Source organism: Chionomys nivalis, chromosome 21 (assembly GCF_950005125.1).
Source record: "Chionomys nivalis chromosome 21, mChiNiv1.1, whole genome shotgun sequence".
NCBI classification, from domain to species: Eukaryota; Metazoa; Chordata; class Mammalia; order Rodentia; family Cricetidae; genus Chionomys; species Chionomys nivalis.
In genome coordinates, this window is record NC_080106.1 from 21,659,827 (window position 1) to 21,679,143 (window position 19,317).

The 19,317-nt window shown below is 40.1% G+C and overlaps 1 protein-coding gene across 1 annotated transcript in view; it reads left to right on the forward strand.

Annotated features, from left to right (window-relative positions):
• Positions 1–1,722: 1,722 nt before the first annotated feature.
• Positions 1,723–19,317, forward strand: part of Lrrc36 (leucine rich repeat containing 36) — a 34,640-nt gene continuing 17,045 nt past the window's right edge. The window contains exons 1-4 of the mRNA XM_057753653.1: positions 1,723–1,939; positions 5,758–5,846; positions 16,033–16,160; positions 18,243–18,291. Coding sequence (XP_057609636.1) covers positions 1,815–1,939; positions 5,758–5,846; positions 16,033–16,160; positions 18,243–18,291 — 391 coding nt within the window. The 5' untranslated portion in view covers positions 1,723–1,814. The remainder of the gene's footprint in view (positions 1,940–5,757; positions 5,847–16,032; positions 16,161–18,242; positions 18,292–19,317) is intronic.

Sequence of the window (19,317 nt, forward strand, 5' to 3'; positions counted from 1 at the left end):
GACATAAGGCTTAGGACACACCCAGAGACTCAGGTGATGATGGTGCACAGGACACACAGTTTAGGACACACCCAGAGACTCAGGTGATGATGGTGCACAGGACACACAGTTTAGGACATACCCAGAGATTCAGGTGGTGACAGTGCACAGGACACATGGTTTAGGACATACCTAGAGACTCAAGTGATGATGGTGCACAGGACACACAGTTTAGGACATACCCAGAGATTCGGGTGATGACAGTGCACAGGACACATGGTTTAGGACATACCCAGAGATTCGGGTGATGGTGGTGCACAGGACACATGGAAAACACTTGCCTGTTTTGTCACTGAATTTTTTTCTAGGAAGATCAAGAAATGGTGATCTCAATAAAAACCAAAAAATGTCCATGTCAGGGGAGCAGAGGGCAATACAAGAAGTAGGAAGAAGGGCTTAGCTGGTAAAGTGCATGCTGGGCAAACATGACGTCTTCATTCTAGGTCCCAGAACCCATAAAAGGTCAAGGTCTGATGAAGCAAAGATAGGATGATGCCTGGAGCTTGCTGACCAATCAGTGAACTCCAGGTTCAGCGACACACTCTGTCTCAAAAAACAAAGTGGTGCCAGCTATAGTGGCTCACGCCTTTAATCCTAGCACTTAGGAGGTAGAGGCAGGAGGAGCTCTGTGAATTTGAGGCCTATATAGTGAGACCCAGAACAGAGTTCCAGGAGCTAGACAGTAAGACTGTCTCAAAAACAAATAACAATTTAAAAAAAAAAAAGGTAGTGAGCAATTTGAGGAAGATTCTTAAGTCATCCTTTGACCTACACACACACACACGAAGAGACAGATTTGAGTTGAACAGTGTTTATAAGAACCAGTTGCCTAATGTACTTTTTTCTTTCAGGGCATTCAGTATTTATGTTCACTCCAAGATCTGAACTTATATTATAACAACATTCCTTCATTAGTGGAAGTGTCCCGACTACAACCCTTGCCCTACCTCAAAGAACTAGATTTGAGACTCAATCCTGTTGTGAGGAAAGATACAGATTACAGGCTTTTTGCCGTATACACGCTGCAAACTCTGGAAAAACTAGGTGAGATCCTCCCTCCTCTTGCATTCCTTCAAGAACTTTAGTGAAGTAAGCTGCCTCTTAACCTTTGGAAGTTGAGCCAAAGTGTGCACTGGCAGGAGACATTTGTTTATCAGTCAACATTTATGGAACTCTGTGTTGGCAGGATGTATGACATGTACTTTTATTGTTTATTGAATGACCATCTATGATTTTATCAGTTACTTCCACCTTTAGTCTTGTTCGGCTGATGGTTTCTCCACTACTTCCTCCTCGACAGAACATTTCTAAGTTGAGACTTATTTTTCCAGGTGCCCAGTTTTATCAATTATAGTAGTAAAAGAAGTCCAGTGCTAGTTTGCAAGGGACAAAAACTATTCCTGAGAATGTGCTAGGCTGCATTTATTTCCTTATAATTTCATTGCTTAATATATATTTTCTATTGATAAAAAATTTAATTTCAAATGGCCCTGGAAAAGTTATTGTTGGGAAACTAAGTTAAAAAAATATTTCAGAAAAATGTGACATTCGGTCTTAACATGAGATTGTTTGCTGTCCAAACTTTGCTTTCCTGAAGGAGTGCTTGACCTGGGTAGCAATTGTTGCTATGACATCTGAGTTACTGCTTGCTCTAGTGACAACATAATAGAATTGTGTTGTGACTTGTCTCTAATGCTTGAAGATGGGTCTGGTCTTCAGTTTTTCCTCTGTAAATATGGTTTTCTGACCTACTATTATTGACTCTGAAAAAGAAAATGCTCAGACCCCGGTTTCTGCCTGCAGATGACCGAGCCGTGCGTGATAGTGAGAGGAAAGCTGCCAAGCTGCATTTCAGTCAGCTGGGAAACAGGGAAAATTTTCTTTTAGAGGTGGAAAAAAGGTAAGAAAAAAAATCTCTTAATTTTTTTTTTTTTTTAGTTTTGTTGAAGGGAGTTTTTAGTTTTCTTTCCTTACTTTCCAGCAGAATTCTCAGATCTGGAATAAAATTGTTTATTTACAAACAGGTTCATAGGGAGGAGAATCAAGCCCTCTTTGTTCTTGAACTATAGTTTCTTTTGGATGTAATTGCTGTAAATTCTTCATCATTGTCACAATGTATCAACAGAGACACTGCAAGATTTCTACCCTCTCTTGGCAGAATTACCACCCATGCACGGTCTTTTCTTATTGAACTAGAATTTCATCACCATAGGCAAATTTCTAACAAAACAAAAACTCTACAGCATAGAGACCTCGAGGCTCTCAAGTATCTAGATAGTTTTCCACTTCTTGTTATAAAGTCCTCCTAAAGGAAGATATATCTGCTACACTAAACCCTGACTTTTGAGAGTTAGCCTTACTAGGGCTGGTGAGATAGCTTAATTGGTAAAGGTACTTGCTACCAAGCCTGGCAACCTGAGTTCAGTGCCTGGGACTCACATGGTAAAAAGGAAGAACTGGCTCCTGAAAGTTGTCTTCTGATTTCCATACAGATGCTGTGCACACGCATGAATGTACATACCACTCTGAAATGAACACATGTAATTTTAGACTTTTTAATTAGCTACATTAGGTTTTTTATTTGATAGAAATTATTCATGATGTAAATAATTTTTTAAATTTTATATATATATATATATGAATATGAGGTTCTATCTGCATGTATGGCTGTGTGCCAGAAGAGGGCATCAAATCCCACTATAGATGGCTGTGAGCCACCGTATGGTTGCTAGGAATTGAACTCAGGACCTCTGGAACAGCAGTCAGTGCTCTTAACTGCTGAGCCATCTCTCTAGTCCCATGATGTAAATAATTTTTAAAAAGTCAAAATTAATCTATTTTGCTACTAAGAGTTAACTATTTATAATACTTTTCTGTGAATTCTAAATACACATGAGTATATTTATATTTATTAGTCTGTCCATTTGGTCTAATGTATTACTCACCACCTAGAAATAAATACTAGTTATATTTCTTGTGACTGGGGAGGTGATTTACTCAGGAAAAGTGCCTGCTGCACAAACATGAGGACATTAGTTTGGGTCCCAGAATCCATATTAACAACAGCAACAAAAACAATAAAAATAAAAATAAAAAAAACAGGCATAGTGGCACATGTCTGTGACCCCAGTGCAGAAGCAACAAAGACAAAAGGATCTGGGGGCTCACTGGCCCCCTAGCCCAGCCAAATAGATGTGCTTCAGGTTCCAGGGAAGACTAAGTCTTAAAACAAATAGCTGGAAAGCAGTCAAGGAAGATAACTGACATCAGTTTCTGTCCTGCACAAATATACACTCACATGAACACACACACACAATAAACAGAGTAATGTTGTTAGATATATGTGTATGTTACATGTACATGTGTGATTTGTGTGTAATATGTGTATGTATGCATATCTGACTTTATAGTATTTTGCTTCCTATACATACGGTGTTTAACAAGATATCATAAGCATATATCCACATTATTTTTCTATTCTTCATCATAATAAGTCTGTTACTTATCTATTTACCTTTAGTATTCTTTAGTACTGAGGATTGAATCCAGGTCCTTTGGCTTCTTAGGCAAGTCCTCTACCACTGAGCTATTCCCCAACCCATATTGTTTACTACTTATTTTCTTCCCCCTAATTAGAATATAAACTCATGAAACTAATGAGATTAGGACCTTGTTTATTGTAGTATCTTTAGTGCGTGCCTACAGCAATGACTGGTTTACGGAAGTTGTTTAAAAAAAAAAGTTTGTTTAATGAGGAAAACTGGGGCTGATCAGATGGCTCACCGGGTCTAAAGGTGCTTGCTATGCAAGTCTGGTGACCTGCATTTGATCTCTGGAACTTCTATAAAGATGGGAGGAGAGAAGCAGCTCCACACAGTTGTCTTTTAACCTCTGTACACACACAGTGGCATACTTGTCCATGCATTCACATTATGCATACACAGTAACGGTGATGATAATGATGATGAATAAATGAAGCCAATACCTGCTGATCTGACATTTTCTTTTCCAAGTAATCTTAGCTTTATTTTTTATTATTTGTTTATTTATTTGGTTTGGTTTGGTTTTCAAGACAGGATTTCTCTGTATAACTGTCCTGACTGTCCTGGAACTTGCTTTGTAGACCAGGCTGGCCTCGAACGCACAGAGATCTACTTGCTTCTGCCTCCCTAGTGCTGGGATTAAAGGCGTACACCATCACTGGCTTATTATTTTAGCTATCTTTGTTCTGCTATTTGTTCCATGGTATAACCTTCAGAAAGGATCCTTAATTTTCTATTTTTTTCCTTGTCTCCATATTTTTAAATGTAATGTTTATTGAGGATAATTTACATAAAAATAAAATTTATCTTACTGTAAACAAATGGAATTTTAAAATATTTATATATAGAATATATATATAGTAAACCAAATCCTATTTTATTTTATTATTTTTTTTTTTTTTTGATTTTTCGAGATAGGTCGAGACAGGATTTCTCCGTAGCTTTTGATTTCTGTCCTGGAACTAGCTCTTGTAGACCAGGCTGGCCTCGAACTCACAGAGATGTCCACCTGCCTCTGCCTCCCAAGTGCTGGGATTAAAGGGATGCTCCACCACCTCCCGGTCCAAATCCTATTTTAAATATATTGTAATTTACTGTTTACTATAATAAGATAGAGATAGATCAATATATACTGGGTGAAATTTCTACTTAAAAAATGCCATCATTAATCTATTAAAGTTACCTTTAAGTGACTGCTAAACCAGAGGTTAAGATGTTCTACTTTGTCCAATATCACAATGTCTTATATGGTCCCCAGTATATTAGATAGTTCTTAAAGACTCTCTGAGTCTCAGTTTACATACCTATAAAAGGGGGATAATAGTAGAGGGGATTTTTAAAAATTATTTTAATGGTTTATTTTGTGTATATTAGTGGTTTGCCTGCATGTATGTCCATGTAAGGGTGGAAGATCCCCAGGAACTGGAGTTATAAACAGTTGTGATGTGGTTGTTGGAAATTGAATCTGGGTTCTCTGCTCTTAACTGCCAAGCCCTGTAGAGGGGCTTTTATGATTAAAAAATTAATGAGTATTAAGAGCCTGCACACGGCTACGTTTCCTGTATTTCCCAAATAACTACCTCAAGTACAACACTTCCCTCTTTTATCTGTCTTTCTACCTAATAGCTACAGTAGCCTCTTCTATAATTCGTGTTAGCAGAACCATGTGACTTAACTACGCTATTTTTATTTTAAAAACCATAGCTTCTCTATTCTTTTTTTTTTTTTTTTTTTTTTTTTTGGTTTTTCAAGACAAGGTTTCTCTGTAGCTTTGGAGCCTGTCCCGGAACTAGCTCTTGTAGACCAGGCTGGCCTCGAACTCACAGAGATCCGCCTGCCTCTGCCTCCCGAGTGCTGGGATTAAAGGCGTGCGCCACCACCGCCCGACCCTGCCTCTCTATTCTTTAGACTTAAGTTTCAGTTAAAAAAAACCAGAACATTCTGAATTTTCCAACTTTTCCACTTAAAAGTTGGTGTTCTTTTTTATCATAGTTTTCATTATAAATATTATGACTTAAAAAATTGTGGCCTCTACGTAGATATCTGTAAAGTATGGTTATGTTAATATGTCCTAGAGCATTGGGGAAACGAAGAGCGAATACTTTCTAAGCAGCATAGACAGGCGATATCAGAAGGAGCGTTCTTCTGAGCCTAAATAAGTCTTTGTCCGTGACAGCTCCAGGGGGGAGACAGTGAAGACCTGTGTGGCAGATGCGGGCTGTGCGTCAAGAGTCCATCCTGAGATTGACACCAGGATCGAAACAGGTCAGCATTGTTTCTGTGATCGTAAAATAGCTAAGACATCAGTTGTCTTTGCTGCCATAGCCAATCTGGGGTAGAATGAAGACAAAGTAATTGTGAAAACACAAATTCAAAACAAGTTCAATATTTACTGGCTGATTTTTTTCTCTCTTTCTCAGTGCCAGAAGTACCCTGTGTTATACAGCACCTTTCAAAACACAAGCTGTAGACTCAAGGAATTCAGTTTCATCTACATCCTTTATATCTTTTGTTTACCCTAAAGCTACAATTACCCATCCCCATAGGTTTCTGGACATTGATTGTTAAAGTAATTTATTTCCTTAGTCAGAGACTGGTGATTCACCTGTATCCATTGCTGCTAGCACCCTGAGCCTCCTAGGCTTCCCAAGCAAGCAACTTCCCAGCTGCAGAATCTCTTGTGTGTGCTATACATAATTTGACTGCCTCTTCTTGCATAAGCTGAATTAGACTCCACTAATATTGTTCCATTAGCACAGGCAATGATTCATTCCATGAGTTAAAATATACAATGAGTGTAAAGTATACAGTCTGTATTGAGAGCAAACAGTCTTAGTAGACAGCCCCTTTGCAGAGGGTTTGGAAGCACCATTACTGGTGTTCCAGCACAACTAAAGTAGTTATCTCACACTAATGGCCATGCCTCCCACTGGGAGAAAGCTTTCCATCAGAGAAAGTGTATCTGGGGTGCCCTTGTGTATTTGCCTGCCATTCTCATGCCGTCTACATCAGAAAAGAACTCTACTGATAAGAGATTAGCTGTGTAGTTCAAATAGTAAAAGTTTTCAGTTGCTAACATATATTGCTTCATTTTTCTGACTTTGTAATCTATCCATGTGAACATTTATTAAGTCATTTTTCACAGAATCTCAAGATAAATTGTAATTTTTCTTCCCCCTTGATATCTCAGTGAATATAAATGATAGAACTATGGGTTTCTTTGTTTTGCATTAAAAAGTATTTTTATATTTAGAATAGATGCAATTTTTAAATAATTTTGGAAAATGCTGAAATGTATGAAAAACAATATTCTGCTTACTCAGAATCTCACCACAAAGGAGAATCATGATCCCTACTCCGGCCAATTTTTTCGTCTATCTACACACATTTGTGTGTCTGTTTTCAGATGACAAAGGTGTTTTGAAGCAAAATTTGACTTCCCCCTTATATGAGCTAATTTAGAGCTAGACTTCATTAATATGATGTAAGAATTTGCTCCCAGAGTTAAAATGTCTTAAAGTTTACAGTCTTTACTGAGATAAATTGCTGCACTAGGCAGCCAGTTTCCAAAGGTTCTTTGAGGTACCATCTGCTGCCTAATTTTTTAATGTAAAATTTATTTTGCTCCTTTGAGACATTAAAGAGTTTTGTTTCCCACTGCAAATTGTGTTTGTGCTAGATCCTTAGGGAGGATGGCCAGTAAGCTTCGTTGGTAATGCAATATGACTAATGTGGTTTTGCCTTGTTAACGGTCATGCCTCAGGCCTTCCTACAAAACAGCCCCCACCTGCTCAGTTGCTCAGAACAGTGGTTTTGAATAGGCAGGGAACGCACACTGCTTGAATTCTTGTCCTATTCTCTCTTTCTCTCTTTTTAGATAAAAATACCAATCCAAGTTCCCACTCCCTTCCTCCTCCCTGTTCTCTTATGAGAACACATAATCCTTGACACTCTTCTCCCACCCTCAAAATAAGCACACTTGGGCTTTATCTTTAGCCTCCCTGTTCTTTCTCTTCCCTTTGTCCTTGTTGATATAACCCATTTTCATTTTTGATTTTTTTTCCAAGACAGGATTTCTCTGTAGTCTTGGCTGTCCTGGAACTCACTCTGTAGACCAGGCTGTCTTCAAACTTAGAGATCTGCTTGCCTCTGCCTCCTGAATTATGGGATTAAAGGTGTGCCTGCCGCCACCACCACTCCCACCACCCTGACACATTTTTATTTATAAAGTAAATATATTTATTATTTGTTCTCTATTTTCTCATTTATTAAAAATACTAGTCTAGCTTGACAACTGTACCAGTGTCTCACCAGCCCCTCATCTCTGTTAACTAGAATCATCTTGGTCTAACATTCCAGCCCCTCTAACTAAATGTCCCCTCAAAGCAGACAAAACCTAACGAGGTCCTTGTGTTTCATGGGAATCATCCCACCTCTGCTATCATCCTGGCTCATAATCACATGGGTGTTGTCCTAGTTTTCTCTATATTGCTATGATAAACACCACTACCAAAAGCTACTTGGAGATGAAAGGATTTATTGCCTTACAGTTTGCAATTTACAGACCATCATGGAAGGAAGCCAGGCAGGAACTCAGTCAAGCAGGGCAGAAACCTAGAGGCAAGTACTGAAGCAGAGACCATGGAGGAACACTGCTTTCTGTCTTCCCTATGACTTTCTCAGCTTGCTCTTTTTTTTTTTTTTTAAATAGAACCTAGGACCATCTTCCCAGAGGTAACAATGGCTGGGCCCCCCACATCAATCATTAGTCATGACAGTGTCCTATAGACTTGCTCACAGGTCAATCTGATGGAGTCAGTTTCTTGATTGAGGTTCCCTCTTCTCAGATGACTTCAGCTTGTGTCAGATTGACAAAAAACTAACTAGCACCAGGTTTCATGCTACTGTTCCTCCAAGTTTATATCCTTCAGTGTGATCCTGAGGCCTCCCTCCCTCCCTTCCTTCTTTCCCCCTTCTTTCCTTCTTTCCTTTCTCTTCCTTCTTCCTTTTTCCTTTCCCTTCCTTCCCTCTTCCTTCCTTTCCCTTCCTTCCTTCTCCTTCCCTCCATTCTTCCTTCCTTCCTTTTCTTTGTCTTTCTGTCTCTCTGTCTGTCTCTCTCTGTCTGTCTCTCTGTCTCTCTCTCTCTCTCTCTTTCAAGACTGGCCTTGAATCCAGAGATCTGCCTGCCCCCGCCTCGAGAGCTAGGATTAGAGGTGTGCACCGCCACCGTCCAGCTTTTCCATTTGTTAATAGTCTGTATAACAGGCATCTTAATACTCACTAAGTACAAATCTGGCCCAGGCAATGTCTATGATCTCATCTCATCCCATCCTCATAACCTTGATGTTGGATTGACAGGTAAAGAAACTGAAACCCAGACAGATGAAATAGCCTGTCCTACTTATACAATAAATGGCAGAATTTAGGTGCCAAATATGGTCTATATCATCAACATTCTTTCTGTGACTTTTTCCCCATTCATTTGGTACTTTGATGCCAGATTAATTCCCTTAAAACACAGCTGAGGTAATTAATTATACACTCCTATGCAAAGATTTGATGGCTCCCAGCCAACTGCTACATTAATTTTAAATTTCTTATGCTGGTATACAAAGTTCCCCCAAACTTGGGCCTCATCTCCTTTCTCCAGCCTACCCTGAAGCCTTATCTCTTACTTGTCCACTACAGAATACATTGCTTCAACAAAACCAGACAATTTCCTCATTGTAAACAGGAGACTGTGCTGTCATTTCCTGGCCTCCAAGACCTGAATAATCACCCAGAACTATATTAATTACAGCACTGTTTGACCTATGGCTCAGGCATATTTCTAGCTAACTCTTACATCTTAAATTAACCCATTTCTATTAGTCTTTGTATTGCCACATGGCTGCGGCATTACCTCATTTTCTCCATGTCTTGTTTCCTGGGTGACTGGGTGGATTCTGATTGACTCTGCCTACTCTCTCTCTCTCTCTCTCTCTCTCTCTCTATATATATATATATATATATATATATATATATATATATATATATATATATCTGTTCGGATTTCCTGTCTGGCTTTACTCTGCTAAGCCATTGGCCAAAACAACTTCATGCATTAATCAATAAAAGCAACACATATACAGAAGAGTACCCCACATCACCTCCTCCCCCATTCAGTTCTTCCTGTCTTTCCTCTGCAAACTAATGCATTCCTCTGGGAACCTTATCTTTTCTTTATGACCCAGCTCAAAGTCTTTACATTTAGCAAAACCTTTCAAATTTATCAACAAAAACATTTTTTGATTTTTAAAGTCAAATGCCTATTTAATATGTATTTGGGTGCATGTACACATATGTGTAGAGACAAGAGGTTGATGGGCCTTTCTCAATCTTTCTTTACCTCACCTGTTTTTTTTCATTTTGCATGTGTATGTGTGAGTGTTGTACATGGGTGGTGTTTGTATATGTGTATGTATGTGAGTGCGCATGTTTGGGCAGGAGCAAGTATATGGAGGCCAGAGGTTGATGTCATGTTTCTTCTTTGGTCATTTTTCATCTTGTATATTAATTAAATAGGATCTCTCACTTGAACCCAGAACTTGCCAATTCAGATAGCCAGCTTGCCCATTAGGTTCACAGGCAGGCTGCTGAGCCCACCCAATACTTATATAGATGCTAGGGAATCCAAACTCTGATCCTTATGCTTGCATGGCAAGTACTTTAATCCCTTAGCCTCCTTTCACCCTTCCCTCCTCCTCCTCCTCCTCTTCTTCTTCTTCTTCTTTTTTTTTTTTTTTTTTTGTCAGAGTGTCTTGCTGAATCTAGAACTCACCAATTCAGTTAAGCTGGCTGACTGGAACTCTCTATGTAGAACAGATTTGGCTTGAATTCATAGAGATCTTCCTGCCTCAGCATCTTGAGTACTGGGATTGAAAGTGTCTGCCACAAGCAATAGATAGAGATGCATGCCTATAATCTCAGTTCTTGAGCAGCAGAGGCAGGGGAATCATTGTGAGTTCCAGACCAGCCTAGTCTACAGAGTGAATTCCAGTACAGCCAGAGCTACATAGTGAGACTCTGCCGTGGAGGAAAAGAAGTGTGTACCACATGCCTAGTTCTTCTGTGACATTTTGTGTGTGAGTCACCCCCAGAGACCACTTCATACACCACAGCCAATGCAAAAGCATGAGGATTTTATTAATTCTGTCATGACAGGGTCCCCCAGCATTCGGGAAGCCGAGGGACCTCGAATAGCTGGTACAATCTACTTTTAAAGGGGCCACAGAAGCAAGGGGGGTTGTTCTTTGACTATTCTGGTTGGCTTATTTGAAAGGGCTATTACCAATAATTGACTGGAGAGCTGTTGCCAGATCAGGTGAGGTAAGAGGTCATTTTGACCCCGTTTCCCAGGGGACTGAACCAAAACATACGTATATGGGTAATTGTTCAGGAACTGAGTACGTGCGAGTGTAGCTGTTAGGTCCTTGGTTCCCAGGGGAGGAGGGGAAGCACTATGGCACAGAGGCTGAGAGGATTCAGAATTGTCAAAAATGGCTTCAGGATTGTCTTAAAGTCTTACAGTAACAGTCCTGGCTGTCCTGGAACTTGCTTTTGTAGACCAGGCTGGCCTCGAACTCACAAAGATCCACCTGCCTTCCAAGTGCTGGGATTAAAAGTGTGCACCATCATTGCCCGGCTTGTTAACTCAGTTTCTTAAGGGCATCTTGATTGCCTCTAAAACTTGAAATTATAATGAAAAGGATACTATAAATATCCTCGTACAAATTTTGCTTTGTTTTTTTTTTTTTTTTTTTTTTTTTTTTTTTTTGCTTTTTCAAGACAGGGTTTCTCTGTGGTTTTGGAATCTGTCCTGGAACTAGCTCTTGTAGACCAGGCTGGTCTCGAACTCACAGAGATCCGCCTGCCTCTGCCTCCCAAGTGCTGGGATTAAAGGCGTGCGCCACCACTGCCCGGCAATTTTGCTTTGTTTTGAGACAGGGTCTTTGTTGTTGTTGTTGTTTTGTTTTGTTTTTTGGAAACAGTGTTTCTTTGATTAGCCCTGGTTGTCATGAAACTCACTCTATAGACAAAATTAGCTTGAACTCAGAAATACATCTACCTCTACCTTTATAGTGCTGGGATTAAAGGCATGTGCCACAGGTCTTTCTGTATGGCCCTGGCTGTCCTAGAACTTGATGTCTAGACCAGGCTGTTCCTAACCTCTAATTCATATAGATCTGCCTGCCTCTGCCTCCTGAGTGCAAAGATTAAAGGTGTGAACAACCATACCCAGCCCTCCTTGTACAGATTTTTCTATAAACATGTCTTCGGTTGCTTGATATTATACAACAAAAGTTGTGTAGACAACAGTCAAGGTGTCTGGAAGCCTAGAGCAGCCTAAAAGAAGGATGAGCAGCACACTCTGACTGGCACGAACAGCTTTCCTGAAAATGTGATTGGGTAGAATCTGATCAGATTATAGAGAACAATGAATACTTTATTAAAGAGAATTTATACCATGTGGGTGGCACATGCCATGAATCTCAGCACTCGGAAAGCAGAAATGGAGGCTTTCTGTAAGTTTGAGGCCAACCTGAGGCCTATGTAATGATTTCTAGACCTAGACTATGTAGTCAGAGCTACATAGTGAGACTGTCTTAAAAGACAGAGAGAATTTTATCCTATGGGTGTATGTATATAGAACACACGAATTTGGATTTCAAAGGGACTCTGTTCATTCTTTCAGCCAGTCCTTTTTGCCTTTAAATAAAATCACACTTAAAACCCAGCTGGGATAATTAATTATATATGCTTATTTAAAGAATATGTTTTGTTTTTAAAAAGCAAAGAAAAGCCGGGCGGTGGTGGCGCACGCCTTTAATCCCAGCACTTGGGAGGCAGAGGCAGGTGGATCTCTGTGAGTTCGAGGCCAGCCTGGTCTACAAGAGCTAGTTTCCAGGACAGGCTCCAAAACCACAGAGAAACCCTGTCTCGAAAAACCAAAAAAAAAAAAAAAAAAAAAAAAAAAAAAAAGCACTAGAGGGAAACCAAGTGCTGGGATTAAAGGCGTGCGCCACCACCGCCCGGCTTATGTTTTTTATTTTTATTTTTATTTTTGGAGACAGGATTTCTTTGTGTACCCCTGACTCCTGGAATTTGGAATTAAAGGAGTGCCTCTGCCCCCATCCCCCACCCCAGCTACCTGGGTTATCATTTTGGTCTTAAATTTCCCTGACTTCACAAAGGCCTTCCTGCAAGTTGTCCTCTGACCCCCAACATTACACTGGCGCACGAGTGCCCACATACAGAGAATAAATGAGTAAATATGTAATAATAGAGAAGACCTTGATGTGTCTGTTAGATATAGGGATGAACCACTGAGGTGAATTTCTTAAAAATTGCCCCTTACCCTGTGTGTGTGTGAGTGTGTGTTGTTTACCACTGTTTACCTTAGTTTTGAGGCAGAGTCTCTCCTGTCCCCACCCCTCCAACACTAGGATTACAAACACGTGCCACTACATTAGCTTTTTATGTGAATTCTAGGGATCTTAACTGGGTCCAGGTACCTGTCTAGCAAGTACTTTATTTACTAAGCCATCTCTCCTGCCCATGAAGCAATTTTTTGTGACCAATCTTTCTTTGCTTTTTTTTTTTTTTTTTTTTCCGAGACAGGGTTTCTCTGTGGTTTTGGAGCCTGTGGTAGCACATGCCTTTAATCCCAGCACTTGGGAGGCAGAGGCAGGCGGATCTCTGTGAGTTCAAGGCCAGCCTGGTCTACAAGAGCTAGTTTCCAGGACAGGCTCCAAAACCACAGAGAAACCCTGTCTCGAAAAACCAAAATAAATAAATAAATAAATAAATAAATAAATAAATAAATAAATAAAAAACATAAAACAAATAGAAAGAGTGAAACGATAAATGCAGGGTAACTAGCAATCTCTGCCTACAGTGCAGAGGAGAGCAGTTTAGCTCTGTGTGTCTGCTGGGCAGAACTTGTGCTAGGCTAGCAAGGAAATGACACAATAGTGTCAAATCTTCATATACTTCCAGTCAGTCCTGAGCTATTTATCAGATCTAATTAGGTCACAAGTCAGGCTGAGACAAGAACGCTACTGTGACAGAGACAGAGAAGTGGGAAGGAAACAGTAGCTCTCAAATACTGACTTGGGGCCAGGGAAATGGTTTCTAGATGGGAGATGCTTGAGTGGGCATTTAGTGGGCATAGCTGAGAAGAATAGGCTGTCACAAAGAAGCGGTAAACACACATCTGAGAAATGAGGAAATGTGTCAGCAGTAAATCCAAGTGACAGGTCAGCAAATATTGGTATAACAGATTAGGACGCTGACTCAGCTCGTGACTGGCACCCAGACCAAGTTGCTAAGCACCTCTTTACTAATAACTGTGTCCATGTTTATACTCATGTGAAAATGGGTAGCAGTTTGTTTTAAAGAGGCCTGAGCATCTGTGTCCCTAGAGAGGTAACTCAAGCTAGATTCAGTCAAACGAGGACCCATCTGAAGATAAAAATAATAATGGGAGGCAGAGGCAGGAGTTCGAAGCCAACCTGGTCTACAAGAACTAGTTCCAGGACAGCTGGGGCTACTATCACACCCTGTCTTAAACAAACAAACAAACAGACAAAGGATGTTTTGATTTTGGATCATTTAGACTTCAGTTATTGCTAAAACCCGGGAGGTGTGCTAGCACTTGGCAAAGAACTCAGACATTGGAGGATTTCCTTAAACCAAAAATTAGGTTGAAGGAAAGAAAAGGAACCTGGAAATGGGTGTTAAGCGCTGCACAGAAAAAGCCATCTTCTGCAGGGTGAGGATGAGGGCGGCCCAGCCCAAATCAGTTTACTTTTCTCCGGTGATCAGATTGCTCCCACCAGTCGGCTTCACCTTGTTTTGCCCACAGTGCCATAGTGAAGGCTATGAAAGAACACAACATTTGAGAGTTTCATGTTATCTTCAGAAAGTCAGTGATAAAAGAGTTATCTTGTATTTTCAGACATTTCAAACCCAGAAAGCAACTAAAAATTGGCTGCATCTCAGAGTCCCAAATGAACTCAGGGGCTGTTGCTCAGAAGGCTGCCTTTGCCATCTGTGTTTTCATTTGCACAGCTCTTGGTAGTTTTCTGTGTTTTCATTTGCACAGCTCTTGGTAGTTTTCTGTGTTTTCATTTGCACAGCTCTTGGTAGTTTTCTGCTGCCAGAAAACTTGCAGAAGAGCACATTGCTTGAAGAAGGCCCAAGATTTTGAAACTGTCTTGATTCTTGCACAATCCTGCTAAAAAGAATTTCCCTAAACCAATGAAAAAAAAAAAAAAAAAAACCTTACACTCAAAAGTTCCTCCAGAAGATGGCGGCTGCCCTAGAACTTGTAAAGGCCATGCTTGGGATCCTCTTGCTTCAGCCTTTCCCGTACTGGGATAAGTACACAATTGTGTGCCATCAAGTTCAAATTGTAACTTCCAGGGTTCCTACTCTTGGGAGTTACATACTTCCTATTTTCATTTTTTTTAATTTATTTATTTATTATGTATACAATATTCTGTCTGAATGCCTGAAGGCCAGAAGAGGGCGCCAGACCTCTTTACAGATGGTTGTGAGCCACCATGTGGTTGCCGGGAATTGAACTCAGGACCTTTGGAAGAGCAGGCAATGCTCTTAACCACTGAGCCATCTCTCCAGCCCCCCTATTTTCATTTTTATAGTTGTTTCTCTGATTGTATGTAAGAAATACTGAGATACCTAAGAATTTAGTATTCCTTATGAAGCAGGTTCTGGTTAGATGTTCTTTTTTTTTTTTTTTTTTTTTTTTTTTTTTTTGGTTTTTCGAGACAGGGTTTCTCTGTGGTTTTGGAGGGAGCCTGTCCTGGAACTAGCTCTTGTAGACCAGGCTGGTCTCGAACTCACAGAGATCCACCTGCCTCTGCCTCCCAAGTGCTGGGATTAAAGGCGTGTGCCACCACCGCCCGGCTAGATGTTCTTTTCTTACAAATGAAGAAACTAATGATGAATCAGTGCAGCCTGCGGATTAGAGCCCTGCAGATATAGAGAGCCAGGAGTCTATTCTCGATGCTTGCTGTGGAAGGAGATTGCTGAATCACTGTCAGGCAGTATTATTTACTCATGTAGGAAGTGTGCAAAGTGCTATTTGCCTTCCAGATGTCTGCCTATAGGTCAAAATTTGTGCGACCATTGCATATCCATCCATGATCTTGTTTTTGCTTCCCTTCAATGCTGAAAGACAGGTGGTATAAGTTTCATTATCACTGTTGAACTAACAAAGAGAGAATTCATAGTGCTGAAGCAATTTGCCCAAGTTCACATGATTTCTACATGGTGATGCCATGAATTAGCACCCAATCTTGTGACTTCCCCTCCAGTATCTTTCTACAAGACATGCTGTCTTTGAACTCTGTCATAATTTCATTGTATTCCTTTCCTTTTAATATAGACTCAAACAAAGGACTTTTTATTCCCTTCCCCAGCCGGGAAATAAAGGATTCAATAACCAGTACTTCTGCAAACCAGGGTAGTGGCACACCAGCTCAAAAGTTCGACGTTTGTCCACTGGGAACACAGGTAATGTATTCACTGCCCTGCTGATGTATTAATTAGCCAAAGACTAATACTATTTGTTTAGTGTTTATATTTACCTATGTACCCTTAGCACAGTATGTAGGTATTGGTCCTCAAACAGGGATGCATCTGTTAAAAATTCAGAGCTGATTATAAAATTCCTTCTTTTTACCAAATACCTCCATCTCTTGTTCTTTGATCTCTCACATTTTCTACCTCTGCCTTTTAATTCAAGTCTTATGTATCAAGGTGGCTTTCCCAAAAGCTGCCTCTTCTGTGTAATTATCAGAAGGAAAGGGATAATGTGGCACAGGAGTGACAGGCAATGAGAAATTAGAGGTAATGTCAAATTTGGGAAAAATTAAAAATAACAAGTTTTCAGAGAAAAACATGGTAGTAGAATCCATGTAATCATTTTATTAAAGTTATCGTGTGTGAGCAAATATGACGTCAAACAGAACTGACAGCTTCTCCCTTTACTTTGTCTTTGATAATCTTATAAGCAACAGAACTGTGGAAAACAGCCAGAGGGAGGGTGAATGGGGAGGTAGGTGACCAGGGCTGTTTTAGTGAAGAGAGAGTGAGTATTTTTCAGTATATATGTGTGTGTGTTATAACACCTTCTAATTTTAAATACAGGCTAGCATTTGTTTCTTTGTTATTGTAAATTTTGTAAATTCTACTTGGGTGCTAGGAAACTATTTTTGTTGCTTTTTAAAAAAATCTTGCTATTGATTTAAGGAAACAGAGATAATATATATTCCAATTTACAGTTAAATAATATTTCTCAGAAAAAAAAACTCTCTAGAATTAATTCCTGAAACAAAGAGAGAGAGAGAGAGAGAGAGAGAGAGAGAGAGAGAGAGAGAGAGAGAGGAGAGAGAGAGAATTGAACTTATTTCTGGCCACGTAAATTGTATATGTCGTATACGTGATGCCTGGGTGTGCTGGACTAGAACCCAAGGCCTTGGACATGCTTGTCTAGCCCTGTGCCACTGAGATATATCCCTAGCCAAGAAAATGAACATTTTAAGATATTTTTAAATGCTTGTTAGGTGGCTTTCTTTTTGCTTTCAGTTCTTGCCTAGTTATGCTTCAGATTAATTTACAGTTTTTTTTTTCTTTATGTTTTTCAAGACAGGGTTTCTCTGTAGCTTTAGAGCCTATCCTGGAACTAGCTTTTGTAGACCAGGCTGGCCTTGAACTCACAGAGATCTGCCTGCCTCTGCCTCCTGAGTGCGGGAATTAAAGGCGTGCGCCACCACTGCCGGGCATTTACAGCTTCTTAAAACTCTAGTAGTTGCTTGGCATGATGGGCACACACCTACAGTTCCAACACTTAGGAGGCAGAAGCAGAACTGTAGCAAGTTTGAGGATACCCTGATTATACAGGGAGCTCCAGGCCAGCCAGGGCTATACAAGACCTTGTCTCAGGAGAAAAAGAAAAACAAAAATTCTTGTTAGTTTCTGTAGCTGGTACTCAGGTTTATTAGAAAATGAAATAAATAGAATAGTCCTTCCAACAGAAAAGATAAAATTGGAGAAAATGATGTGGGTTGCGGAGAGTGTTCAGTGGGTAGTGTTCGCTGCACAAGCACGATGATGTGGGTTTGGATCCACATAAGGTTGTGATTGGAACCCAAGTGCAGGTGGCACAAGGTGCGCAGGTGGATCCCAGCTCACTGACAGGCCAGACTAATCAAATAGCTGCGTAACAAGTTTAATGAGAAGCCCTGTCTCAAAAACTAAGGTGCACAGGAACAGGAAGACATCAACCTCTGATCCCTAGCTCACAAGTGCATCATCACAGGGAAAAGAAAAAGTGGCCTTATCTAATTCGTGTGCAGACAAAATACAGTAGTTCAGTGTTTTGGTGTGCCTGTTACCTTCTTAGGACAGTTTGTGTTTTCAAGGAGTCTTCTTCCCTGCTCTAGACCAACCCTGGAACCTCCTCGTGTTGACCCCAGCTGGAAGGTCTAGTTCCCTCCCCTCCAGGGATGAATGACCTTGGAGGAAAGACTCCCAGTCTTGGGAGCTCACGCCTGAACAAATGCCTTTCTTCCTAAATCTTCAAACTTTTTTTAGTTGCAGGAAGCAACAAGAAGGGAGACCAGTGACACTCACAAGGAAGACGGTAAATATCCCGCTCACTGGGCATCCAGAGGAGTCTGGGTGGGGAGAGAATCGCAGCAGCTCTGCTCTGGGCGGCTAGCCTGTTTTCCCAGGGACGGGGGCTTACAGACGCTTTTCTCCTCCTAAAGCGAGTGTTTCTTTTTCTTATGTTTCTTGCTTTCCTTTAGAGTTGTTGTTTTTCTACTTGTTCTCTCTCCCTCCCTCTCTCTCTCTTCTCAGATTTTTAAGTTATACCGTTTGAATATTTTTAGTATTATTCTCCAAATGACAATATGTTCTTGACTTATACAATTTAAAAATTGTCAATATAGTGATCTTTTTCTTAAGTTTTCTCTCAGGTAATTTAAAGACCTTAAAGTATCTTCATCCTTTTAATCTTCCACTCCCCAAAGATATTAATCCTACAGACCTTTCCTTCTGCTTTCATGAATTGAACCTAAGACTTCATGTATTCTGGTCAAGGACTCCACCCCTGAGCTACATTCCCAAATAGAGTTCCTATGTTTTCTTATTCTACATTCTACTTTTTTTTTTTTTAGGATTTATTTATTTATTATGTATACAACATTCCTTCCGTGTATGCTTGCATGCCAGAAGAGGGCACCAGATCTCATTATAGATGGCTGTGAGCCACCATGTGGTTGCTGGGAGTTGAACTCAGGACCTTTGGAAGAACAGTCAGTGCTCTTGACCTCTGAGCCATCTCTCCAGCCCCTTCTGCATACTTTTTAAACCCCACAAGATGTTTTTATACAATTTTCATTTAAATTTATCTTTGTTTTCATTTCTTTCTTTAGCCCAGACATCTTATCCCTTGTAGAATCGTTATACAGTCATAATACATCCTTCAATGTGGGCCTTTTGGTGATGAACTCTGGTTTCTTTGTTTCTTTTTTTGTTTTTTGTTTGTTTGTTTGTTGTTCTTGTTCATGTTTGGTTTCTTTTTTTTTTTATTCTTTTTTAATTAAAATTTCCAACTGCTCCCCGTTTCCCATTTCCCTCCCCCTCATGTTTGGTTTCTTGAGAC